The 27221-nt window shown below is 42.9% G+C and overlaps 1 protein-coding gene across 1 annotated transcript in view; it reads right to left on the reverse strand.

Moving 5' to 3' along the window:
• ADAMTS17 (ADAM metallopeptidase with thrombospondin type 1 motif 17) overlaps window positions 1–27221 on the reverse strand; it is a 154653-nt gene that overhangs the window by 4339 nt on the left and 123093 nt on the right. Inside the window, exons 18-20 of the mRNA XM_041418728.1 lie at window positions 26852–26987; window positions 15235–15439; window positions 11032–11184 (exon numbers count right to left, since the gene is read on the reverse strand). Coding sequence (XP_041274662.1) covers window positions 11032–11184; window positions 15235–15439; window positions 26852–26987 — 494 coding nt within the window. The remainder of the gene's footprint in view (window positions 1–11031; window positions 11185–15234; window positions 15440–26851; window positions 26988–27221) is intronic.

Below are 27221 nucleotides of genomic sequence, written 5' to 3' on the forward strand. Positions count from 1 at the left end.
TATGCAGTGAAATCTGGGCATTACACTAGTTTTGTGTGTCCCTCAGCTCTTTCCCAGCACGGAGTGCCCTCAGTGACTTCCACCAGCCTGGAAGCCAGTCAGGCATGGCCACTGGATTTGAAGTGAACTATTTTCCTCCTCATAAATGCAACTATTAGGCTCTTCCACTTCACCAGTCAAATGCAACCTTTAATCCTCAGGATTCAGTGGCACTTTTAGTCTTCACAGTGCTTTACTAATCTTAATCCTCCCCAAACTCTTTGCTTTGGGAGGGGAATTGTACATCCATTTTGCAAACAGAATTGCTGCTATCACACAGGTATTAAATAACTCAGGCCATGGGCTTCCTTCACATGATTGCAACAGTGAGCCTGAAACCTCTGTCTCTGGCTTTTAAGCACTCCCTGTGCTCTTAACAGGGGGGGCATGGGGAGAAAGAAGGGAAAAGAGGACAAAACCAGCATTTTTCTCATAAGGTGAATGAGGTTTTCAGATACCAACACACAAACACTCACCTATCTGTGTTCCTGTCTCTGCATTTGTTAACCAGCAAAGAGGGCAAGCAGTGAAACTTTTTTCCACAGACACTGCCAACTCCAATCCTCAGACAAATAACAGCAGAGCTTTTGCCTGAAGCAGTTTTATTCCTTCTCCTGGGAGACTGGGATCATCACCTATGCTATGCAATTAGTTTTTCACAGCCAGCAAGACAGATTTTAACATCTTTCTTGAACTCTTCAGGGCTTGGCAGCTAAAGGAAGGTTGGACATCTGGCTTATTTTAAGACAAAATTTTCAACTCGGTACTTGGATAGTTTCTTTCCTAGGAATTTCAATAGGAAATAGGAATAGATACAAAATACATACAAAGGGGGAATTGTTACTCATGCTGCACTATGAGAAGAGGACATCATTAAAAAAAGGTATAAAAATCAAACTCCAACTGCACAGCAAATTCCCATAAATATATTCCTTCTCTGGACAGCTAAATGCACTGCTATGGATTCCCTGTTCCCAAATGTTTGCGGAGCAAGGAACCATATCCACAGAACAATTTTCAGGGCTGGATTCAGCAGAGAAGAGATGCTGGTGCCAAAGGAAGAAGTGGATTTTCCCTTCCACCAGGCACAGCCAGTGGTGTCACTATCACTAAAATGCACGTGCAAAATGCACAGAATTTAACCATAATGCCCTAAACTGACAACACAAGCACTGTAAACTGGAAATCCACCCCCATGCAATGATCAAAGGGTTGCTCAGCACTGTAAAATAGAGGTGGTTAATGAACAGCTACAAAAAGTGAAGCTAATGAGAGCCCCTGTAACTCCAGTTCAAACACTGCTTAGGAAGGCAAAAGCAAGACAAAAATGCCTGCATTCACATTCTTTGGCAGTAACATGCAAGCCAGTGGGGATATCCAGAAGGAAATAAACTCACAAATTGTCAAGGCAGCAGCTGCATTCAAGAGCTTAAAGAAGATTTACTCACTGAAAAACTCTAACCTTAGGAGCAAGCTATGATTTTTCAACTGGAATGCTATTTCCACCTTAGGATACTGATATGAAAGCTTGAAATCTAGCAAAGGTGCTGACAGATGTATAATTGCTTTGAAAGCAAATGCCCCAGGAGAATATTAGGTATTAAAATAGAACAAATTTACAGAAAGTGCAGAGATCTGTCAGGGCCTTCATCAACTCCTGGTCTAAAAAAGATAGCAGAGAAAGAGAGGGGAATGAGAGTGACATAAGCCAGGGCAGGGCTGCTGTTGGGCATCACAGCAGAGAGTCCAAAGAATCCCTCTGTTGAAGCTTAATGGGGTCAGAAAAGGTAGAGATTTACCAGCACAGACACAGGTCCAGGACTGAATGGGATAATGGATCATTGCTGAGGGCTCCTGGGAGGTTGGGATACATTCCAGACCCCAGGACACCTTCAGAAATGTCACTTTTCTAACCTCCAAGGGATGGGTGTAAATATTTTTTTTTGTAAGAGATTTTTCCCAGCAGAAGCAGGTCACAGCATCCCTCCAGCCAATCCTGAGCACACTCCAGTACAGAGAGGGCTGATCTGTCAGAGGGAGATCCAGTTCTAGATGACTGTCATAAGTAAGCTGCAGGCAAGATGGGGTTTTCTCTTTATTCATCAGTCTGCAGTCATCTGATGCTTAAAGATACTGGTTTGTCCCCAGTTTGCTGGAAGCTGCTGAAGCCAAGGATAACACCATGGCTAAAGCTCCAATATTGAGAGATAGAGTCATGCTTTACTGACTTCAGAGTTCAAGCATTCGAGGCGTTAGGGTAGAGTGTTTTTCCCCTCGGGGGTCTTATTTCTTGCCTCTATGAAAGTCAGAAAGAAAGCAAGAGAAGTTCCTATTAAAAACATTCTAACACAGCATCTGAGATGAATGACAAAGGTCCTGTAATTGCTCCCTTCCCGGGACCTTAATAGCACACACATGTGTGCTCTGAAAGCCAGTGCTCCACACACCTTCACATCAGGCTTTTTATGAGGATCACTCATTTAAACCCCATAGCTCTAGCTGAAAAGCAGCATGCAATATGCTTTCATAAACACCAGGTCAACTTTCACCATGGCATCATGCTAAAGAAAGAAGTATCTGTCTTTTCACTGATAAGATCTAATTAGCCCAAAGCAAACTGTAAGTTGTTTTTCAAGCTTCCTTGTTCTTTTCTTTCTTTTTTTTTTTTTTTTTTTTTCTTCTTTTTGAACCCTAGATCTGTAAAAGAACATATCTGGTCTTGCTTACAACAATCTTTCATTTGGAAACTTTTGTGAAATGACTGATTTGTTTAATTTAGCCAAGAAGAAAAAAATGCATACCCTTCTGACTCAGTATGGGAAGAAACAATAAATTATGGCAGCAAATGCTCATGGCTGATGTGACAGTATCTTAGCAGGAAAAGAGAAGCAATTTTTGCAAACTGCCTACAGCTGTACTTTCAAACTGCACGACCCCAAGGAACAAGACCTGACCAGCACATCCAGCATGTCTCACTGCATAATTAAGCTTAGCTTTGCCATTCTGAAAAGCTCCATTGTATACAGAGAGTTCAGAGATTAAAGGCTGAACACGTGAATATTCTGGGTAGTGAGAGTGCCCCTAAAGTACTTGTGCAGTGGAGCCCAGGTGGATGCTGATGAGAAAATGCCATTTAATCCAATATTCCAGTCAGGAAAAATTTACTTCTCACAAGGTTTCAAACTGGATTTCAAGAACAGGCTCAAGCAGAGCTGTGAGGTGATACAGTGCTGCCCACTGGGGACCATATTCTAGCAGGTCACCTACTGCACTTGTGCCATGGCTGGACCTGTGGCACAAAGTGGAAATACTCCAGAGCTTATTCCACCAGGACAACTTGATGGTGAAAAACACCTAATGCAAAAGGCACAATCAAGGTAATTTTAAATAGCCCCAGTAGTAATGGACAGCTATGGGATCACAGGACTTGGGTCAGGCTGGATGCTGGAGAATCCCTCCTGTTCCTACAGCACTGTGCACTGCTTGTGCTGAGCCAGGCTCTCGGGGCCCACATGAGCTCTATTCCCACCCCAATTATCCTGAGAGGACATCCTGGGAGCTGAAGCCCCATGGCATGCATTATTAGTTACTATTAATTATTCATCAGTTAATGATCAATGCTCCCCCAATGCAATTTCTTAAAGAAAGTAATTAAACTAAGGACTGCTTTGACATTTTTCACTTTCAGCAAGAGGCTGCTCATCTCTCATTCAGTCCTGCCTGAGCATTTTCTAGACATGGAGCTCAGTCCATCTCTGCACAGCCAGTCACACTGGTACTCATTGCCCCTTAAAGGTGTTCTGGGAGATTGGCACCTTAATGCCTTGGCCGTCATTATAAATCTCAAAAGGTTATTGAAAAGACTGGGAAATTACAGCAGTCCCTGCTAGCAGTACATACTGTGTGCTGTAGGTATTCAAGGGGAAAATCCTCTTCAGACTGATACTACAGAATTTAAATGTAGAATGTAGAATTTAAATGTAGAATGTAGAATGTAAATGCAAATGTAGAATTATTACTCCCCATATTTTCAAAAACATGATCCTGGACACTGTAACATCTCAGAGTAACTCAGAGAAAATGAATGCCAATACTTGGACAGGCTTGTCTTTCACTCTTTCTCCTTTTTCACTTTAAAAACTGAGAGTAAAAAAATCACAATGTAATTTCATTTCCAATCCACTGGTCTTGGTGGAAGGCTTTAACTCTCCATCAAAAAAAATGCACTTAATGGACCAGGCTTTTAAATAAAATATCAAAAAAAGAGAAGTTACTCTTCCAGTTAATAGGATCACTGGAGGCTGTATTGGAATATGAGACAAAAACACTGGCAGAGCATGCTCCACTTCAAACAAAACACTGATCTTTTTCAGTGTTCAGATCAATCTGATCTTTTTGCAGCACATTCTCCTTTACTACAGAACCTTCACAATAATTTGTACCAGGGATGTTCCCAGAAACTCCAGTGGAGATGAGCTGTGCAATTTGTTGTGCAAACAAGGACCAGCCTGAAAGGCACAAGCAGGACTTGGTTCCTGGAGCCTGCAGTGCCCAGGGAAAGGACATGGCCAGTCTGCAATCAGCATCTCTTCCCTTTCCATGCCCAGTTCCCAACTAGAGCTGCATCCACTGGGGCTGGCTCCTAGCCCAAGCCTAGGCACAGGCTTGACCTTATTTTAGTGCCATGATGCAACATTTCCACCTCTGCCCACAGCTAAAGATATTCCACAGATGTGAGGACAGACAATCACAGAGAAGAAGGGTGGGATTCATCTTATTGAAGCCCTGTTCAGATCCAAGTGTTCCTTGCTGGTAAAACCAATTTTGGTCCATTTGATCTCATCTCCTGTAGGGAGGGGTGCTTTGGGATTTAGCTGTTGGCAAGAAATGCTCTGGTTTGCACATCAGTGATCGTGTGCCAGAGCCACAAACCACAGGGAACCACAACTCAGAGCAGTCCATGGGGCAGGACTTAGGTCTAGGACAGTTGCTCTGGCTCCTGGCCATGTCTAAGACCACAGAAGCAGGGAATTTGACTACTAAAGCTTGTTGGATCCTCTCCTGTCCCACCCAGCTCAGCTCCATCACCTTCTGGAGAACAACTGATGTGCATTAGTGAGGCCTGTGGACAACCTTCCAGTGCTGCTGAAGGCCATAAATCACAACGTTGTTTGGTGGCAGGGAAGGGTCTGTCAGCTCTGATGTGCCACTGCAGTTTTAAGCTACCACCCCTCCTGCAGAGTATTTTCTCAATCCAACAAGAAAAGTTATTTTCTCCAAGGTAGAAGATTAACTTAGTTCTGACCTTTGTGAAGAATAACCAAGTTGTCCATAGCTTATCATAAACAGATGTCAGGTCAAGCCATGAATTTGTAATGAATGTTAGAACAAAGGACAGTTTTGCTTCTATATTTATAACAGCTTTGAATGCACCTCTCAAACCACAGCTGCCGTTGATTTACTCTTCTTATTATGTAATATGAATTAATCATTAAAAGTGAGGCACATAGAGGATTTTGTTGATGTTCCCAATCATTTGGAGCTTGGAAAATATGCCTTCCTGGCACTGGAAGATTGTATTTTTGGAAAAAAAGCCCCAAAACCCAACGTGTTTTTTGGTGTACTGCAAGGCTGGGGGTTTATCTCTCAAAGAATAAGACCTCCTGTAATCCTGCCAAAACAATTAATTTGCAATTACAAATCCTTGTTACCACCCACTGTGATGAACGACTGCTGATCTTCAGTGTGAAGCACCTCAATGTCTGGCACAAAGCCAGCATTTTTCTTACAGGAAATTAGATTCTTTTTTTCTCTCCCTACTGTTAATGTCCTCCTGGGATGAGAACCCATCTCCAGCATTTCACAGGCTCAGCAAGTTCTGTAAAGGAATTGGCAACTCTTGATGCCCAGGGAGGGCAGGTGGCTATGGGTGATTTTTCAGATGTGCTTTATCACTATTGACACTATTTGGCAACAAGAATGTTGTTTAACATCACACTTTGCCAAGCTGATCCTTACTGGGGCTTTCCAGTTTCTGGAGTGCTCAATCTCTCTGAATCCAGTGAAAGTTGTGCCAGGAGGTTATACAAGATGTGAAGTGGTAGAAATACATTTTTCCTCTACTTTCTCTGCTAGTTGAAGCCCAGCTTGATGTGTCACAGATTTGCTTTCTCCTAAGAGCACAAATCTGTGATGGTTCCTACCCAAGACCCAAAGATTCTGCACAGCCCACCAGGTCAGATCATGCTCTGCATGACATTGGCATAAACCTCCATTAACTCAAGTGCCTGAATTAATCTGGGTTTACCCTCAGGTAAGAGAGACTGATATCTGACCCAGTGTGCTGAGTGAGATCCTTGGCCCGTGGCCAGTGGGTTGTAGGGAAGAATGAAAGACAGTCACCCTGGATTTACACTGGGTTATCTGAGATTAATACAGGCCTTAGTATTTACAGAGCACCTACTGTAACTGCAAAGAAAAAAATATGGCAAAGCCAACATGCTACAAGGCTTCTATGTGTCTTTCTTCTTCTAAAAAATCTTTTCATTGGGCTAGGTAATATAATAGGTTAATGAGCTAAATTGTTGCCTGAGGGACAGAAGTTTTATATTTAAACTTCCACCCACAGAGCTGAAAATGCCCCTTGTGAAAGTCAGAGCTAATGATGGAGCTTGTGTGTCTGGCTTGTAATTCCACCTTTCCTGATACAACACCAGTGAAATGGAGAATAGTCAAAAAAAATGAAACTGGGAGCCCTGAACCAATCTGTGCTATTGGCTCCAAATACAGAACTTTAGTCAGGACAGAATTTGAGGCATGTGAAATAGAGAAACAATTAAATAAAACTGGAAATAAAGAAAAATCCATAACAATTTTGTGGAGAATTGCTTCTGTTATATAACCTCGCCTCCTCAACTATACCTTAGAAGAGTCCAAAGGGCAACTGGAGGAAAGGAACTCAAAAAATGTAGCCTTGGCCTGTAGAGAATGAAAGAATTATTAAGGTTGGGAAAGACCTCCAAGGTCAAGTCCAGTCTTTGACCAAACACCACCTTTCCCACCAAACCCTAGCACTGAGTGCCATATCTGCTTGGTTTCTGAGCTCTTCCAAGGATGGTGACTCCACCACTTCCCTGGAGAGCCTGTTCCAATGCTTAACCACTCTTTCAGTGATGAACATTTTCCTAATATCCAATCTGAACCTCCCTTGTGCTACCTCTGGTTGTCTGGGAGAAGAGCCTGACCCTCATCTCAACACAACCTGCTTTGAGGTAGTTGTGGAGAGCAAAAAGTCTCCCCTGGGCCATCTTTTCCTGCCACATTACTGCTGGAGGAGAAGGGGAGAGAGCTGAGGACGGGGGGACAGCCTTGAGTGGCTAAAAAGCAGCCCCTGGTGCTGCTCACCTTCAAGCACAAGATCTGTGTCACCACCACAACTTGCCAACACCTCCAGCTCCCTGCATCATCTGGGACATGTTTCCAGCGACTCCAATGCCAAGTCCAAGTCCTGCAGCAGCCCCTTCCAGCACAGCCTGGGGCAGGGAATGGTGTGGAGCTGGGCTGCGTGTCCTGCTCAGCTCCCCAGAGAGCCACACACATAAAGACACACTCTGTTCTTGCAGGAATGTAATCCTCGATGTAAAGTTTGTCAGCAAAAATATAATTCACCACGAAAGAATGGACTACTGTCTTGCTAAAGCATCAAAAGGCACATTTTCAGCAGTCTGGGAGTCTGAGGCAAGTGTTGGGAAACAGAGCAACCTGTGTTTGTTCCTCTGACCAGCACAACTACAATAAAAATGTAAAAATGCTTCAGGTGCTAGAACATTTAACAGCTCGGATTTCAAACAAGGAGGAACTATTTCAAAGCAGAACGAGTGTATGAGATGTTTGTTTCTTTAACTGAATGCAAACTGGATGTGGAATTTCCTCTTGGAAGAAACGACTGAATGGGAGATGGCTTGGACTCCCTTTTGTATATTGCATCATGTATAAAAAAGGATGATATAATGAATTCTGAAGAATCCAGGCAAAAATAAAATAAGGATTTCAGGTTAACACCTTCAGTGGGTCTTGCATTGTGCAATTCATGTTTCTATTAGGTTTGAAGATTCTGGGGCCAGGAACAGTTTAGTTATGAAACTTGTATCACTCATGCTGAGTAAAATGCAAAAATTAGTACTTATATCCCTTTAAGATAATGGGTTTAAAAGAGAAGTGGCAGCAGTGTAGAGAAGCTGCAAGTTTAGTAGCAGTGGTAACAGAGCTTTAGTAACAGAGCAACTCTCTGTCTTTAGAATTCCAGTAGAGTCTGTTAATCTCAAGCACTGGGCTAACAAAGGCAAACTCAGAGCCATTTAAAGTAACTTTACAAACTTGGCCTTATGTGTTTGCAAAGTGAACTAGACATATCAGTTTCTTGTGCAACACTTGAAACATGCTGCAAATATATTAAGAATATACAAACACGACAATCAGTTCCAAATGCTTTCCAAAAGCTACAGGACACAGCAAGGACCAGCTGCAAATAAACCTGACAGAAAATGGGATAAAATCCCTCTTCTTTCAGGCATGGATAATGGCTACAGAGCTGTTGCTAAGGTCAGTGGATGAGGTTTGGCTGGTGGGTGCAGGTCTCAGATCAGCAAGGCCTCATCTCCAGCCCTCACCTCTTCTACATGAGAGCTGAGAACTTAAAATCACGATTTGTCTGGGGTAGGTGTGGAGGTTTTACTGCTGCTGGGAGCTCCTTATGCACAGAGTCTGTGTATTCTACAAATACTGCCACTACTAACACAAAAATAGCACTCTGTCATACCACCCAAACAGCCTGCTCTATTTACAAGTTGTATCTGGACTTGACTTTTTACATAAGATTTTCCCTCTCTCTTACACGACTTCCCAGCATCTTCAAAGAAGATATTGGTTTGGGAAATTAAGGATCAGTGGCCAAGTCACCAGGCAAGCTGTTTGCACATAAAGCATCAAGGCCCATTATTTTAATCTGTGATAATTACCACTGTTAGTTAAATCATGCTTCCCTGATGGTTCTCAACAATAAGCAAGAAATGCGCAACACATTAATTGCACAAAGTTGTTGCTTGTTCTGAGATCAATTTGTATTAACTGGAAAAGTTTCCATCTTAGTCAGCAAAGCTCTCTCACAGTGACTTTTACTGGGCTGGGAACAAATGTTTTACAGTGGAATTTTGCCCAGGAAGGATGATTTTTAAAGAGTCCACTACAAGCTAATGGCTACAGACTTTGTGCTTGTCCTTAAAGGAGGAACTGTTTTAAACCAGAGCTGAGAGCTGATAGCTGTAAAGGCTCCCCTCCTAAGTCCAAGCCCTGTATTAAAGCTTCTGGATCCTCATGATGAAAATCCTTCACTCAGGATTTGTGAAGAACTAAATTCCACTTTAAACATTTCAGCTATTTGTGTTTCTGGAACAATACATTTTCTTCTAAGAACTGTACCTACCCTTTTCTAGCAATCTCTACCCCTCTACTCAGAGAATAAGAATCTAATTGTGTGACCTAAGTGTCCGGTCAGAATTAACCAATGTGTCTAGAATTTGAAATGCTCCTTACAAACCAAATCTAAGTCCAAGAACATCCTGCTGGACTCACACAGAGTGAAATTCCTGGGAAGCAGAGCACTGGCACAAGCTCCCTACAGACAGAAGCAGGCCACATATGCAGTACACAAGCTTTTGTGCCCTCCTGCACAGGGATGATCCTGATCCTGAGTTAAGAATCACAAATAACAAGTGATTTTGCACTGATCCTGCCCTGCTCACATGCAGACATTAAACCCATCAAACAACACTGTTTACTGTGACCCATGTAAGACTGCAGTCATCCCAGAGTGAGCCAACATCTTTATCAGATTGGAACTGTTCACACAACACTGAACTTTAAATCCACATAATCGGTGAATACACAATTATTTCATATTCCTCCCTATCAAGAGAACCTGGGTCCATTTGCATGCCAAAATGTTTTAGTGTTCCACAAATAAATAAATAAATAAATAAATAATGTTATTTCACCTGTTAACACATGGGGACTGTTTATTTTGGCCAGCTTGCATGGACTCTGAGTGCCAGGTTATGAATAAAATAATGTTCAATACTGTAAACATCTTGTGACATAAATTCCTGGCTCAGCATAAATACAGACACTCTGTATGTGGCAGGTTCCTCCTGCATTCTCCAGCACTGACACCACTAAATTAATGTATCTATGACAGAGTATACACATAACTGCAATTCCTGAAAAAAAAAGCAATCACAGATAAGCCAATTTGCCCATCCTGGGCCTCTGCTTCACTGGATTTTGCTTGCTGGAGTTTGGGTTTTTGGAAAGCAAAGTGCAACTACTGTATCCCAGTGGTTTCTGCACATGCCGTACATTCCAGAACAGAAAGTAGGTTTTCTGTTTAAAGAACAGCACAGTTAGAAAGATAAGATAAAACCAAACTGGAATATAATATTGCTGGCAATTTTTAGTCCTTTATGCACACACAAAGTCAGTAATGTAAAGGATGCTTTCTGAACAACACTGGCAAGGGTTGAGTTTCTCACACTGCCAGGCCTCCTTCCCAAGCAAAACCTCATATTACTTTAAGATCAGAATGCAAATACGGAGCACACTCTGATCTGGTTTAATCCACTGCATTCAGGAATTAATTCCACTGATGTCACTGGAGAACAAAGTTCAGACAGGCCTAAGTGAAGGTAAGCTCCAGCCCTGAGGAAGGGACTGAGGTTTTAGCTCTGCCTTTAAACTCAAGCCTTTCTCTCACTCTGGGTGGTTGGAATGAGTCTAGGACTGGACAATGAGTGTAGATCCCAGACTACCCTGAAAACCACTTAAACCTTTGCTTCCTAAATATTTAAACTGCAAATGAATGCAGACAGCAGAGAGGAGCTCAGCACATTGCATATCTTTGCTCTCAGAAAGAAAACACCACGAGCTGTTTGCTGTTACCTTGGACCAGTCTCCTGTTTTCCACTCGTAGCAGCCTGTGTGATCCTCGCACTCCTCCTCGTCTCTCGGCCTTGTGGCTGCATCACATTTCCCTTGGGAGTTTGTGCACGTCACTGTTCTTTTCTGAATTCCCCTGCCACAGTCTGATGAGCACTGCAAAAAACCAGGGGTTTAGTTTTTTGTTACGTGGTGCTCAGAAATAATGGCTTTTGTGTTGGTAACACAGCTCAGAGGAAAAGCTGGGGTTATGAACACTGAGGAAAATGATAATCCATAAGGTTTTATTACAATAATCTAAGCCACTCATACATGAGTAATTTGGACTGCTTGTGAAATATTTTACTTATGAAAAATGGCAATTCTGAAAATCAACCTCCTTTGAAAAATGTCAGCTGGCTTTTTGCTAAAATATGGTGCCACTAAATCTTATGTTGAAGAACTCCTCATTCATACTGAAGGACACACTGAGACTCACTGCACAGAACTGCCACATCCCTTGACGTATCATGGACTATATCAAGGGTGATAAATGGTGGTGTGAAATGTAATTTTAAATCGCAGCAGCATGAGACCACTGTTATAAACACGTTTCTGCAGTACAGTTTGTGCATATCATGGCAAAGTCACAATTCTCACACCTTCTCATGTGAAGCACACACATCACGTCCACATTTTGATTTGCCATCACTATCTTAACTCTGGAAAACTCTAACAAACATTTACTGAGTGAGCACAAATTATCCACAATGTTTTTGTGCCTGGGCTCTATGGGATTGGCCTCTAAAGAGCAGGGATATCTGGTCACTCATTTGTTATCTTTGCCAATGGCTGGAAATTCTTGTTTAATGAAGAATTTGTCTTGATTTTCTTGGCTGTATGAGGAGGAAAAAGGACACTGGCACGAACTGAACCCAAATTTCTGTTTTCAATAACCAGTTTGGTAAGAGAGCACCTGCTGTCACAGCCACCTGAGCCCCTGTCACCACCCCTGAGCACAGCCAGTGTGCCTGCTCCTCATTCTCATGCCACTGCAGTGGTTAAGAGTGAGAAATTGTCTTGCAGAGCCACTGGGGACAGGTGGGTGGAGAAATGATCTATGTACCAGCTGAGATAAAAACTAACCTCCTCTGGCATGTCAAGTTCTCCCCTTCGGGGGGCCAGCAGGGAAAAGACAGTTGATTTGACACTGAATAAATAGCGCAGATATGAGATATTCTGTGAGGTCTTTTGAACGTGTTCCAAGAAGCTTCTCCATCCAGGGGGTCTATGCTGGAAACAAGCATCAGCTTGATATAAATTACATCAAATGGACAAATCTCAGCATGCCTGTCTAACTGTCTTAAAAACACAATCCAGGCAGTTCTGACCTGCTGGCCTTGTTAAGGACATGAATGACAAGCGTTTATGAGCTGGCAAGCAAACAGACATGCCTTTAAATACTTCACAGCACTACAAAGTGACTTCTTGAAAATCTGGGAAACCTTCCACTTAATTTACTGTGGGCTGCTCACGGCGTGACCCCTTACGGATGTAACATCTTTGTAAGGAGCACAATCTATAGTTCTGCTAAGACAGAACAGGGGTGAATTCCTCCCAGCTTTGCAGAATTCCACAGAATGCTTTGCTGACTGCTCAGAGAGCAAGGCTTGCCAGAGATCCCAGGCTGGAGCTCCCTAAAGGGTACCTTAAAGCCATGAATTTGCCCCAAGTTGGGTAGACTTTCCCAAATTATGTATCATTTTCCTCAGGCCCCAGGGTGGACTCCTCAGGGTTGCACTCGTTCCCCTCAAACTACAAAGCTCAATATATAAAAATCTTTGGAATGGTCCAATTTACTCAAAGTAAATCAAGCTGAAGTGGGAGTATTTTTCACAGTAGGAGAAATCTCTAGGTGGGTTTTACAAGCAAGTCTGGGAAAAACACCAACTGTTTGTTCTTCCCACAGCTTTTAAGTCATTCACAGATTAATACTGCATATACTTTCCTAGACAAAACAGCATGAGCAAGAAGGTTTCCAACAGATCTTTGGTGGTCACATATAAATCACCCTCTTTAAGAGATTTTTTTCCTTTCCTCAAGTCATCTGTTTTCATGAAGAATTTCTTAATACATAGATTTTACAGAGAGTCCACAAATTAACAGACACAGTTTCTGTGTGTCCACTCGAGATCATTAAGTCTTATTTTATTGACAAATTACTTTGTCAGATCCCATGAGGCTTTGCAAAGGAGCAGCACAACTTTGCAGTTAAGACACAACTCCTTTATCTGAAGGAAATCCATATTTTTTTCCACTCTATTTCTCTAACAGTAGAAACATTCACCTTCTCCTGACAGCCTCTATTTTTATCATTAAAAATGGGTTGAGCAGTACTTTGTCCAAAACAATCTCAAGTGTTTGGCAATACAAGGGGAACTTAATTTTTTCCATGATGAAGATTACATTGGAATTTGCTGTGAAAACACACATTTTTGACCAGGGACCAGACATCAGCGCAGTCAACTGTGTTGCATGAGCAAGAAATTAAAAAAAATAGATCAGAAAATAGATTTATAAAATTATACAATTTCAGTGATATTTATTCCTCAACATCAGATTAAAATGCTAAGGAATAAAGTGATCACCACTTTAGGAAGTCCTAGGTGTGAGAAGAATTCACACAGGCAGAGCATCAAATGTGTCCTGGAGTCAACTGAGCTTCATAACAGCAGAAATGGGCCAGAATAACACATTTAAAATCACAAGTGCACAGTTAAAGACCCAACAAAAGTAAATAAATGTATCAAAGGAAAAGTAAACCTGCTATTGAAAAAAATATCTAAAAATGCTATGTCTTTGTAAAGGAGTTACATGGTCATGGATATGGAAGATTTCCACTGTAACTTGACTTACTCTATTCCATAAAAGGGAGACAGAAGTACCTCGAATTGTTAACAAAAGACTCAAGTAAAAAATCCACATGTAAACCAGGTAGGAATTGGATCCTAATCTCAGCTATAAACAGTTCAGCTGGTTTAGCTATAAGAAATAAAGAGGGCATCATCTGAAAGGGGAATGTCTACGACACACAAAAGACCTACCAGACAACTTACTAAAACCTTGGTGTGCTTGTGCACGTCCTTTGTAACAAAAGAACTCAGAAAGAACACGAACCTCATGCAGCAGTGAAGGATCCAGCACCCCACTGAAAGGGAACACTGCTCTCACTTAACCATCACCTCTCTTGCCAAACTAAGATTTCCTGTCCAGGAGGTGCACAATGAAATCCCATTGTGTTTGTGAGGAGACACTGCTCCTCAGGATCCCTTCTGTCCTAAGCTTTGTGACTTTTAAGAACACTTCTAACAATAATATCTAGCAAAATCTCTTTGACAATGTTTTAAACAGGAGCTCCCTGTTCCAAACAGAGGTGAATAATGAGGAATCCTTCCCACAGGAAGGGCTGTTGCTGGACAGCCAGGCTGGAATGAGGCTGGTATGAGCTGGAATCCTGCAGCCAGAGTGAAAGGAGCTCATCACTCAGGTGAGCCCAGCAAACACAATATCAAAGTGAACATGGGAATCCTGTAAGGACTGTTACTCACAGGGTAAAGACAAAGTTGCCCTGTAGTAGCTGAGTGCTGGTCATGAACTGCAGGCACACTCCCAGATCACTCTGCTGCTAAACAAAACACAGGGTAACTGTATAGTTCTCCCATTATTTACATCAGAAATGCATTCATAACACTTGGGAAAAAATTCTTAACTCTGCAACTACTCTGAGATGCATCTTTTACACAAAATATAACCAGCTTTTTCTTCTTCCTGGAATTACACAAAAGAAGGCTGGATGGGGCCCAAAGGCTGCCCATTCTCTGTAACATGCAGATGCCTGATAAGTCTGGTATTTCTTCACACCACATTTAAATGGAGCCAGAAGCCCTGGGTTACTGCACTTCTGGCCTCAGGTCAGTGAAACATTTTTCCTTCTTTGTCAGAGTTTTCATCCGGAAAGATACAGTCACTAGAGCATATCTAAACCCTGCCTTACTAACCCATCTGGTCTGGAAACCAAATCTGAGCTCCTCACTGCTCATCTCAACAGATGAGAGTCCTGTCCAGCACTCCAGTGCTGTGAGGATGCTGACCATGAGAACCATGGATTAAGGCCAGTGTATCCAGAGCTCTGAGCAGTCTGGCTCCTTTCTGGAGTGAAGTTCCTACCTTGGACCACTCTGATGCTTCCCAGATGGACAGGCAGTCCCTTCCCTCACAGCTCTGCACCGTGGCTGGTTTGCTGCCCAGGCAGTAGAGGTCCCTGGTGTTGACGTAGGTGCCGTTCTGCAGCTGATAAACACAAGTGACCTCCCGGTGCTGCACACCCTTCTCACACGTGGCAGAGCAGGGACTCCAGTGGCCAGTCACCCACCTGGGAAGGAGCCAGAGGATAAATGTTAGCAAACTGTTGGAATAAAACATTATGCTTCACTTAAAGCCAGTGAGAAATGGACAGCTCTTCCTGGGTTTGTGGGTGCTTTGATGGTGCTGTGCTGTCGTCACCCCGAGCTCACTGATCCCCTCTGGGAGCTGAAGTGTGTAAAACAGCAGTGTCAGTATGCAGGGGAATATTCCCTCTTGACTCCATATCAGGCAAAACCCCAAACTCTGCAGTGGGGCTGGTTTTTTCTCTCAGACAGAGACAGACTTGTCTGCAGACCACCTGCAAGACCATTCCTTACAAGGGAAAGGAGGAATCCTCCCTGCTCTGTCTTCCACCTCCACTGACTCCAGCAAGTGCTGGAAGCACCACAGTGGGGCTACAAGGCAGTGAATAAAGTGTCTAAGAAGGATCTGAAGGAGGAGGGATGGAGGGGAGGACATTTTTTTCTAAAAGAAAAGCAGCATCGATCTTTAGCTTCCTGTAATCTGTCAGTGAGAGCATGTTCTCTGTAATTACAGGCATGCCTAGATGGAGTGAGGGACTGGAGCAATAACTGTGCAGCCACTGAGCACCAGAAGGCTCTCATGCCTTTCTCACCAGGCAATTGACCTTCTAGCCTGTTATTCAGGACTGTCATCCAGATCTGTATCCTTACACCATGAATCTTTTACTTGTCACCCAGTTCTGGGCTATTATGGTAGTGGCCCAAACAAGACTTCTCAAAAATAGGCCTGCTGAAAAATACTATTTCATTCTGCTGGAGGCTCCTGCAATCTAGGTAGAGCAACGTTACCATATTTCTTTTGAAAGCGTTGTGTGTTACTTCTCTGAAATGAATTAAAAAACTGTTTCCCATCTTCCCATTACTTAAGGGGGGAAAATCAGCTCAGCACCATTTGTAGAAACATCTTCACCTGCTGCAATTGTAATGAATTAATTTGTGAATGCCATGACTGGTGTGACAGCACTGATGACTGTGCTGACAGTGCAGGAAGAAGCCATTTGGTTTGAGCAGGACTGGGCAGACTGGCCACCTGTCTTTTGTGGAACAGGACTCTGCTCAAATGTTCCTGTGCATTAAAGCAGTTGACTGACACATTTGTGAATTTCTGTTGGCTAAAACAGCTGGTGAGACACCAAACCTGTTTCTCCAGACTGCAGTTTTGGTGCACCTCCGTGGCCCAGGGCTTGGTATTTCTCCTATGGAATGGGAAAAGGTCAGCTGGGAAATTGAATACTAGGGGTGAAAGACTGACAAAAATAGCCCTGAAGTGCAGAAATCAGTGTTCATGAAAATTAATAGCCAGGCCTCCTTGGTATCAGCTGGGCTCTGCCCTGTTGGAGCAAACATGAGGGAATTGTCCACCTGGGGGAAGGAACCTCCTGACAAAGGCCTGGAGGGGCAGAAATGGCTGTGCTTTATGAGCTGAGTGTGAGTCACAAGGCTGGGAAAGGGCTCTGCCCAGGCTCCACTCAGCTAATATTCACTTCAGCACTGCTCTCACTGTGATCTACAGCTACTGGCAGAAGAAAAAGGGAAAGGGGCTGAAAGCAAAGGAGAAAGATAAAAATACATTCTTGGCAGAGGCTGGCTGTGAGCTTGCACTTAGGATGGGCAGCACACAGCATGCCAACTATTTCCAAGATGCCTTAAGAAGAAAGGTTATGGTTTTCCTTTTTAGCACAGAAAAAACAAGTATTACCATCATCATGAGAAGAATGATTGCACAGGGAACGAGCTGGAACCCAGGGTACCAAAACAAAGATGTGTCTGTGGCAAAAGCAATCTCCAGTTTACCCCTTGGAGAGGTCTTCAGCCACCATCCACTACATCCACTCCTGATCCCAACACTGTGGTTACAAATCAGGTGGGGCAATGCTGTAAGGGATCTCTGAAACCTCACAGCCCACTCTGCCCTGCCTGTGACCATCAAAATACTTAGAAATTTAAGGCCCCTCTAAAGTGGTGGTTTTACTTTCACATCCAGGAGACAAGTGATATTAAATGTCTAAATAATACGAATATGTAAAGTAGGTTATTTTCAAAAGCACCAAGGGGATGATCACTTTGACCACTAAACTTCATCCTCTCAGTGAAATCTATGCTTGAATCAATGACTTGTAAAAACAATCAGGCAAACAAGTAAAGGTGAGTCCTACATACTGTCCTGGCAGTGCCCTGAACCCCCACAGTTCCCCCAAATTTTCCTTCAAAGGCAGCTGAAAATATTGTTTTAGTGCCTGTGATACACAGGAACATTTCAACAATGTTCACAACCAATGTGGAAAGACAAAGGATATGTGGATAAAGTGATTAAAGATGAAAATTCCTGCCAGTTTCAAATTTTTGGAAGGAATTTGCAGCAAGATATTAGCAGAATTACTATCTGCAAATATACACACGGGGAGAAAAAAGGTGGTGTTCAAATAGTATCACATTATGGTAACTATTAAATTGCAGCACAGGTAGATTTTTGTCTCTACACTGTCATTACACCTTCTGAACACACCTGAGTTTGTTTAACAAGATGACCTACTTAGAGGGTGATCTTCTTTAAAAAAGGATAGGTACTTTCCTTATGACAACGTCAAAAATAACTCCAGTGTTCTAACTCCAAACCCCAGGCTGGCTGTATTATTAACTAAGCCAATTAACTGCTGTACACTAAGCCCTGTGTATATCATATACAGCATTTGGCTTCCAGTTACACTTTAAGCCTGTAAGCTGATCTTAGGGATTGCTTGACACCAGAGTTCTTTCCAGCTTGGTCTTTCCCTCCCAGGTTATAACCTATCTTCTGTGGGACCAGGGGAGTGCTCCAGCTGGGGTCCCAGGAGAGCCTCTCACTTTGCCAACAAACACTGATTTACGTGACAAACACACTCATTTTTCTCACAGCCACAGGGATGCCTCCATCCCTGGTATTATTATTTTTTGTAATCTTACCTCTACAGAAGATTCAAGAGCTAAGTGATCCCTGCTGGTGGTTAGATTCAGGAAGAATATTATTAGCTTTTAAGCAGAGATTTTACCCCGTCAGTGGCTGTCTTTCCAGCTAAAATATGCCCAGAAGGGTGTGATTTTCAAAAGCTTCAAAAAGCTGGGATGGGCAGGACATGCAATCTGAGAGGGCTGCTCTAAATCTTTGCCTTCTGAGTCTTCCTCAACCTCTGACCTCTCAGTATCTCTTCTGAGGAATTGGGAGTTCTTCTAATCTGCTTTGGCAACACTCTTCTGGCAGGCCCCTGGAGCAAACTTGAAATATCTTTTGGAGATTCAGTTCATCATTTGATCTTTCTATGGTTTGGATTAGTTTTTAACCTTGAATTATCTACTCTACCTGCTTGCCTAAGACTCCCACATTTTCTAAGAAAAAAAATTGCCCGCAGCACAATGTACATAAACCCAGGGGAGATGAATGTCTGCAAATGAGGGCTTGGAGCTAAAGATTTGGGAAAAAATGTTAGGAAGATCAAATGGATCAAGGCTCAAGGATGGGGGTGAGGGAGTGCAACCAAAAGACGTGAGGTCACTTTTCAGAGATTTGCAGCCTCTTATAACATAAAGCCATTACATCTTCTGGAGTAAATATTGCAACCCATTAAATTTCCCCTGGTTGTTTCTGCCCTGAGCCCTGCAGAAAGTGTGTTCTCTTCCACTAACTACACACCCATGCCTGTTCACACATCCCCTCACTACCTACAAGGTACTTTTGCTGCCTTCCCAATGCTATAGTGACATTTATTTCCCTGCTTTCACAGTAGCCTGATATGACCACAGATATGTTTGCAATAACACCTTTTTTTGTTATTAAACCTGTTTTTTTAGAGCTGGCTCTTACATACAACCAGTTTATATCCTGTGCTACCGCTGAGTAAAGCATCAGAGGAAACTTCCTACAAAATATGTCTGAAAAAGCCACGTGACAGAAACATACCCAAAAGCCCTACAATGTGAGGGTTCTATTTCTATTAGATTTTATTGGAAACCTTTTGGTTTAATGCACAGGTGAGGATAAATCCATGCCCAGTTAGCATTGCTTGTCTTTAGCATCAGTTTGTGATACAAAATCATGTCAAAGTCACTCTTAGTTTCCTGAGGCACCTGGAGGTAACTGTGGCTCTACTGATTTAGGCAAAAGTCAGACCAACTTTCAGCAGGGCCAGGATTTTACATTGGATAATTTTAGCGAGAAGAACTGGAAAAGATTTCTGAGAATCAGTCATGTGGAACTGACAGATATACTTTGCTTACAGCTGTCAAACCAAGCTCATGCTCGACTGTGTAGAAGAAAAGTCTCTTTACAAATGGATTGTGTTTTCCATGAAACACACAGACACACTCTGCTATTGGACTGTCCTCTCCCCACACACTCCTGAAGCTCTCCACCACCTCTCTGCTGCACTGGGCTCTAAACAACCAGGTGAATCTTGTCTTTTGGGAACAGGTTGTGCCACACCCAGTCACTAGAAGGCTTGCTTGCCTTTTTTTTCTTTTTCTTTTTTTTTTTTTTTGAGAAAAGTACAAGGAATCTAGTAGAATAATACAGCTGCTGATGTTGAAAGTAGGACTCCAAGACTAACATTCCTGTCTGATTGCCTTTATAAACAGTGCTCAGTAATTTTCCAGTACAGTAGTCATTCTGCTAACAGACTTGCCAACTTTCACTCACACAGGTTTCTTTTTTTCTTTAGTGATTATCATTTTGACAGCTTTTTTTTTCTTTTTTTTTCTTTTTTTTTTTAATTTCCCACCAATAAGATCGGCCATGGAACAAAGTTTTATAATTTACATATACCTTGGGAAGTTCTTTTTTTAGATGGAAGCCATTGTATTCCCTCTCCTCCTCCCCCAGATGAGCAGATCTCTCAGTTTTGGAGGACTCAGTGTGGGGTCAGTGTGAGGAGGTATCCTGCTGTCTGGCACCAAGGGACAGAATTTCAGCACCCAGAGCTCCTCTGCAGTGAGTTTCCCCCACCCACCTCTATGGCAGGTGTAGCTTTAATGGGGCAACTGGTTTCCAGCTCCATTCCCTGCCCTTCCAGGAAGGCAGTGCCTTCTTCTCAGCTCCCGGCACACGATGCAAACTGTGAAGATCATTACAGCAGGCAGCAGGAGGAATGGATTTCACAATTAAATATTTTGCTAGATTATCCTGCTAATCCTTTTCTGTGGGTTAGAACTGCACTTGGCCTGAAGAGCTTCAAAACAAAGCAGTGCAGATCATGTAACATTTTAAAGCAAGGCAATGGTCAACCACAAGGTTGGTGAGTCAAACATTGCACTGGGAAAGAACGTGATGGAAGCCAGCCTGGGTGTTTACACCAAAGCTAAGGGACCTGTCTCATGACTCCATGTGGAAAATAATGCCAAATTAACTCCTGCTCCAGCAAATCATCTTGGATTGTTTGATGTAAATGCATTTAGCAGTAGCCAAAGAGCACTTTTCATTCTACACTGTCTGTACCCCAGCCTTCTCTGCCAGAATTACTCCATTGAGTTGAGTTGCTGGATTTGCTGGAAGATATAAGCAAATTGTCTTTCAGTGGCTAATTAGCCACTGATTAGTACTTGATGACCTGCCTACAACCTGGAGCACAGGATTTTTTGTCTCCTTTTGGTGGATGGGCATCACCATCAAACCAAATGGTTTGGGCCCCAGATGTGCCCACAGCAAGATATCAGCCATCCCTCACAAAGGTGCCCAGGACTGTCTCAGGTTTTCTGGTCTGCAGAATTTTGGCTTTTGCTTCTGCAAGGCCCACGGGAGCCCTGCTGCAGGCAGTGCCCTGAGGAGCTGCCACCAGAGCGCAGCATTCCCTGCTCCAGCCCTTCCAGCACAGTCCTGGCAAATTCATTAAGCTCAAGCTGATTCTGGAGATCCCAACTCCAGCTTTGGGAAGTACTTCAAAATGAGCTCTTACGTGGTGCCTCCTTGGATCAGAGGGTGCTAACATTACTACTGATGCCAGATTTCCAGGCTAAAACGAAACCCTCCCCACGGCTGTTCCTTCTTTTCTTTTTTTTTTTCATGTAACCAAATCCAACGCACATCAAAGATGTTTCTCAGCACAAGGCACAGACAAGGGTTTGAACCTGCTGGCATTGAACCTTATGGATGATAAACTGCATTAATGAAAGGACTGACCCATCTGGAGCCATGAAATGTCCAGCTCAGCCCCTTCAGTTAACAAACATCCACATCCCTCCAGTTTAGTGCAATTTCTATACAGCCCTGTGAGTAATTTACTGACGTTCTCAAAGAGATTTCCATCATACTGTTCCCCCCAAATTCTAGTATTTGCAAGACAACACTTCACAAGATAAAGCTGAAATTGCTTTGTTCCCCATCCACCTGTGATGAGAACACACAGAAATGGGGTGCAAACAGCCCAGAATCAGGGAGACAGACTGATTTCTGTATTATTCTGATTTCTGTATTCCTGGGCTGTTAAACAGAGCACTGTCACAGGGATATGGTGAGGTCTAGAGGGCAGAGTGGACTCTCAGTCAGCACATGGATACACACCTTAAGTCTAAATCAGACCAGGAATCAAAGCAATGGGCACTATCAACCATCACACACTGAGGCACCATTATTTTGGCACTCCCCAGCCTTTGGACATATTTTTGAGGTGCTGAGCCAACTGGGGCCTTGACTGACTCTTAGAATTGGCTTCATTTTCCCCCAGTGGGCACTGTTGTGGTGTGCGAACCCTTGGGGAGCCTGGTGCTGGATTCCAGCCCATGGATGGAAAAATGAAAGGGAAAGAGAAGAAAGAAAGAAGGAAGTGATCCATGTAACCACAGAGCTGACCTCAGCAGCGTGCCAGCTTTTAGAGCTGATTTGGAGGGCAAAAATAATCAAGGACATAGTGGTAAAAGGATGCAAGATAGGCTTCCTCCAGGCAAAACTCATTGGCTGCATTTCTCTGACTAAAATAACTGGTTTTCCAGACAAAGGAAATATGGTAGATTTAATCTGTTTGGTGAAGAACTCCTTTTGCTGCATGGGAAATGCTCACTGGTGACATGCTGGGAAACATAGATATAATTGTGTAATCCATAGAGAGGTGAGAGCTGGCCTCCCATCTACCTTTAGTGCTGCAAAGGAGGATCAGTTACTGTAGGCTTCCTGAAAGGTCTGTCTTGCATTTGATCTAATTTAGTATGCTCATTAATGGCCTTGGCACAAAGAGAACAGAACTGCTGGAAGATTGAGGAAAATGCTGACAATACAAAGCCTAGAAGCAGTGTCAATGCCTCAGAGGATTAGGATGTCAAACAGAAAGAACTGAATAACCTTCAGTACTGCAATAACAACACTAGGATGGAAATAAACAGCACACAGTGCAAGGCTGAGGGCTCAGGGACCAATAACAAGCATTTCTGTGTTAAAGTAGGGTTCATACAATGAAATAAATGAGGAGGAAAACATCTCGAATGACTGTAAGCCACAAATATGATGCAGCCATGAAAAAAGCAATAAGAAGTTAAAGTAATGGATTCAGCCCAGAAAAATGATTGAAGGAGGAGATACAATGGTTTGTTGTGTCCTGTGGCAAATAGCCCAAGGCTGAAAGGAAGGGAGGGAAAATAGTAAGAAAACTAACAGAGCTGATGCAAAAAAAAAAAAAAAAAAAAGAGGTTGGAAAATGACAGTGGGTAACTTAGGCTGGAAAGAAAAGGTTCTGACCCACATGAACAGCAAGGTCAAAGGAGAGTCTTCTAGTGAGGGAAGGAGTCTGTGGAAAAAGCTCAGCTTATAGAAAGCAGTCTAAGATATGCTGCTGGTAGTAGCAGAAAACTAACCCTTGGGCTCAGGAGATATTTTCAAGTCCTAAACAGTGAAAATAAGTGCTCAGGGTCTCCTGTGGTTTTCTGTAGATGCAGCCAGGGATTTCTGGCATTTATGCTGCTGTTCAGCATCCATGTAAGAACACCAAATATTCAGCAGGCCCCTGAAAGGACTTAACCTCTCCTAAAACCTCTTACAGCAAAGAAGAGAAAAATTACCAGCGTTTGCACACAGTCCATGACAAGTCCAACAGTTGGGGAATTTCATGTGGTTTTGGTGCTTTTCCTGCGTTGGAGGGGAGCAGTTTCACAGCCCCAGCCCCAGCCATGCATGCAGAAGTGTGTGGCCACTGGCCGAGGTGTGTTTTCAGTGAAAACAGCTGATGGGATCTGTGATTTGTGAGGCTGGTGCCAGCCCCAGCGCCGGCCCTGCCGCTGTATTTGGGTTGGTGCTGGGCGTGCTGGAAGCGACCCATCCGAGCTGCATGCAGGAATCCAGATTCCATCTGGTTACAGCAGGGTTTTGTAAAAAATATCTAAAGAGCTAGGCAAAGGATTAGAATAAAGAGGTGCTAATAGGGTGCAGTTGGGACAGGAAAGGAAGCTGTAAAGAATTTAATGGAAAAAGAGGGTCAAGGAACATAAAAAATAAAATAGGAAGAAAAAGAGGCATTTTTTTAAAAGGTGAAAGAGTAACAATAATAAAGAATGAAAGATTCTTTTATTTTTGCCAGTTTCAACAAAACGCTTAAGAAAATTCTCTTCTCTGACGTTTAATTTTAAAACATGTCAGTGTATCCAATCAAGTTTTAAATCCTGCTTTGTTTTCCTCAGATGCTGGGTTGCAGTTGGAGAATTCCAATCTTCTCCTTGGCCTCATGAAAGTACTGTCCCCTGCCCTACATTATTTGGCTCTCCTGAGAGGTGGCTGAAGTTCAAAGGGATATATAATTTACAAAGCACTTTGGGATTGTGCTGGAAGAAAGACACTGTTATTAATAACATACCCCTTTTTCTCCTGATCACTTTATAAATGTGGGTAACTATTTTTTAAATTTTTTATTACAATCTCAACAGCAACAGCCTCTTCCTCCACTTAAACAATATGATCTCACCCCATCCTGAAGAGTTTGCAGTCTAGCTTATACCTGGATTGAGAGAGGAAACAAAGGGACAGTGTGGGATAGTGAATTAAAGTCACACAGCCCACCCAAAAGTGAAACAGAGACTGAGTGTCCTCTGACCCAGTCCTGTGCTGGCCAAAAGACCCTCCTCTAGAGATAAATACTCTGAAAGGCGATTCTCCTAAATTTTGAGTGAAGGTGCAAATGCAATTCAGAATGCACAAAACAGAGCTGGTTTACTAGAGAAAGGAGAGCATTGTTCCTTCTTCTGAACTCAGGTGAAGGGCTTAGGTCTGAGTGGAAATGGGAAAGGACCTTATTGTAACAAGATGCTACAATAATTTTACTTGAAACCCTAAAACAAATTCAGGGCTCATAAAAAAAGCATTGACATGGTGAAAGAGAATGGTTTCTTTAAGATGTTCTTGGTCAGAGAATATGCTAAGCATGCTTTTCTAATGTCTGGGTGGGCAAACGCAAGTGGAAATTTAAATTCTACAGAGGCACAGAGAATGTGCTTCTGAAAATGTTTCCAGTTAGAAGCATGTTAAGTGTGAAAGTGTACTCTACACGGAGGGAGTGAGAGAGTGTGGTCTATCAGATCATCAGCAAGGATTCTGTGGCCTTTCCAGGTTCTAAGCACATTCAGTATCTGCTGTCATTGCTCTGAAAAAAATGGGCCAACGAGAGTGTCCCTGTGCCAGAGCTGACTGCAGCTGGGCAGAACTGTGCTAAGCTGTGCCCATAACCTGCCTGCTGGCTCCACACAGAAGAACAGAGACCTTGGAATAACATTAAGGGCTGGACCAAATTCCCCAGAGGAACACAGGCTGGATACAGGAGCAGAGTAATCCTTTCTGAGGAGGTTTTGTGTGATTTAACCTCACCCACTGTCACTGCCCTGGACAGGCAGCGGTGCCATGGTGGGAGGGCACCAAAGAGACTTCCCCAGGGGCTCAGGGGCATGGAGATCCCTCAGAGCACACTGTGGGTCTCAGGGCTGTGACATGGCCAGAACCTCCCATCCTTGCTCTCAGCTGGTAGAGGCAGAAGCTGCCCACAACTTGCAGAACTTTTGAAGTTGCTTTTCTTCATCTCCACCACCTGGAATCCCTCCTATACCTGCCTGGGCCCACTCGTGTGAGCTGACAGCTTTCCAAAAGGTCAGGAGAAATATTTCATGCCAGGGCAGCAACACAAGCAGATGCTTTTTGTTTCTTTCTGAGAGAGAGACATGACAGAAATGCCAGCCTCACTGGACTTCCTTCTTCAAGGAAACAGTTGTTTCCTTGAAGCCATTGGGATTTTGGCTCTCCTTACACACCAGAATATCTCATTATACCTTTCAGTACTGCAAGCTGTACAGGCAATATTGTCCAGCAGCAATAACAGGCAGTGCAGACAGAAACTGAAACCTGAACCAGCCTTATTGATGGATGACCTGACACTGCATTTCCCTGCTCCAGGGCACTTTAATCAGAGTGCAGGTCTAATTAGAAGGAAGTGTGCTGGTTGTTGTTTCCCCCATTCTTTCTGCCAGCAGGATTAGCTTTGTAGGTGCATTTCCCTGCCTTGTCTGATTATCCAAGATGCAACAGCCAGCAGGTTGGTTTGAAGTCGCTTTTTTAGGTATTGTTCAGCTTTATCTGAAATTGATTTTATCACAGAATATTCTTGGAAGGAACCCACAAGAATCATTGAGCCCACCTCTGAAGTGAATGGCTCATACATGGATCAAACCCCTGATCCTGGTGTTATTCTAACTACTATCAAAATTGGAGTTTCTACACTACTCTACAATTCTAAACATCACTGCAGAACAAGAGTGAACTTTTTTGTTAGCAAACAAACAGAACAAATTGATTTACCTTCCTGTCTTTTGTCATTTTGGCCAGAAATGTCTTTTTTTAATATAACACAGATCAAAATTAATTCAGCTAAAAGTGCTTGTCAAATTAAAAAAAAAAAAAGATATTTTTATTATTTTTAGAGATCTCTAATAATTACTTAGGAGAAAAGCACCCTTACTGAGGAAAACATCCAAAATGTGTTTCATCATAATTCAATTTATTGACTTCAGGGTTTTTGTAGTACTGTTTGACAGTTAATCAGACCCCATTCTATGCTGATTCAAAAAAAGAAAGGTTAGATAGGCAGTCACTGTACTGTTGTCTAACTTTAAGCTGTTCTGTCTCCCAGGAGGCAACCAAGAGGAAAAGAAAACCATCCCCAAACAATGCATGAAAGCAGCCTGCACAGAATCTGGCCTTACTGACCACAAATTAAATGGGCTTTGTCTGAGGTAATGAAAATCTGACCTGCTCAACAAAAGGAAATGAATATTACAGCTGCTTTCTGTGGCTAACAATGTGTCCCAATACTTTGAGACATTTGCACTGTGTTCACCAGATGGAGGCTTTGGAAAGGGGCAGTTTCTGAAGGAAAAGAATATCGGTTTTAGTGTTTTGAGCTCCTTACCGTGACTGGCAGGGGTGTGTGTTACATTTCCTGACCTGGGGCTCGGGGCGGGTCACTCGCTGGCAGTCACTGTCATTCACCAGTGTCATGGTCTTGTTAATGATCCGAGTGCAGGACACGATGGTTTTCCTCTCACCTGGAAGCCAAATCAAAAAGAACTCTGAACAAAACCACCTCCACTCATCAACCAATCTCAAAAGCTTGGAGTTCCCTGCTCCCTCTACCAGATGTACTCTGCCACCTCTGCAAGAAATCCTATTCTCCACTCTGCCAGACCTTTGTACCAGCATGTTTTGGAGTGTTTCTTTTTTCAGAAAAGCTACAAATCTTTCCCTAATAATCATGCAATTGACTGTTTCAGATGAGCAGC

Source organism: Onychostruthus taczanowskii, unplaced genomic scaffold (assembly GCF_017590055.1).
Source record: "Onychostruthus taczanowskii isolate IOZ18803 unplaced genomic scaffold, ASM1759005v1 scaffold6, whole genome shotgun sequence".
Lineage (NCBI taxonomy): Eukaryota > Metazoa > Chordata > Aves > Passeriformes > Passeridae > Onychostruthus > Onychostruthus taczanowskii.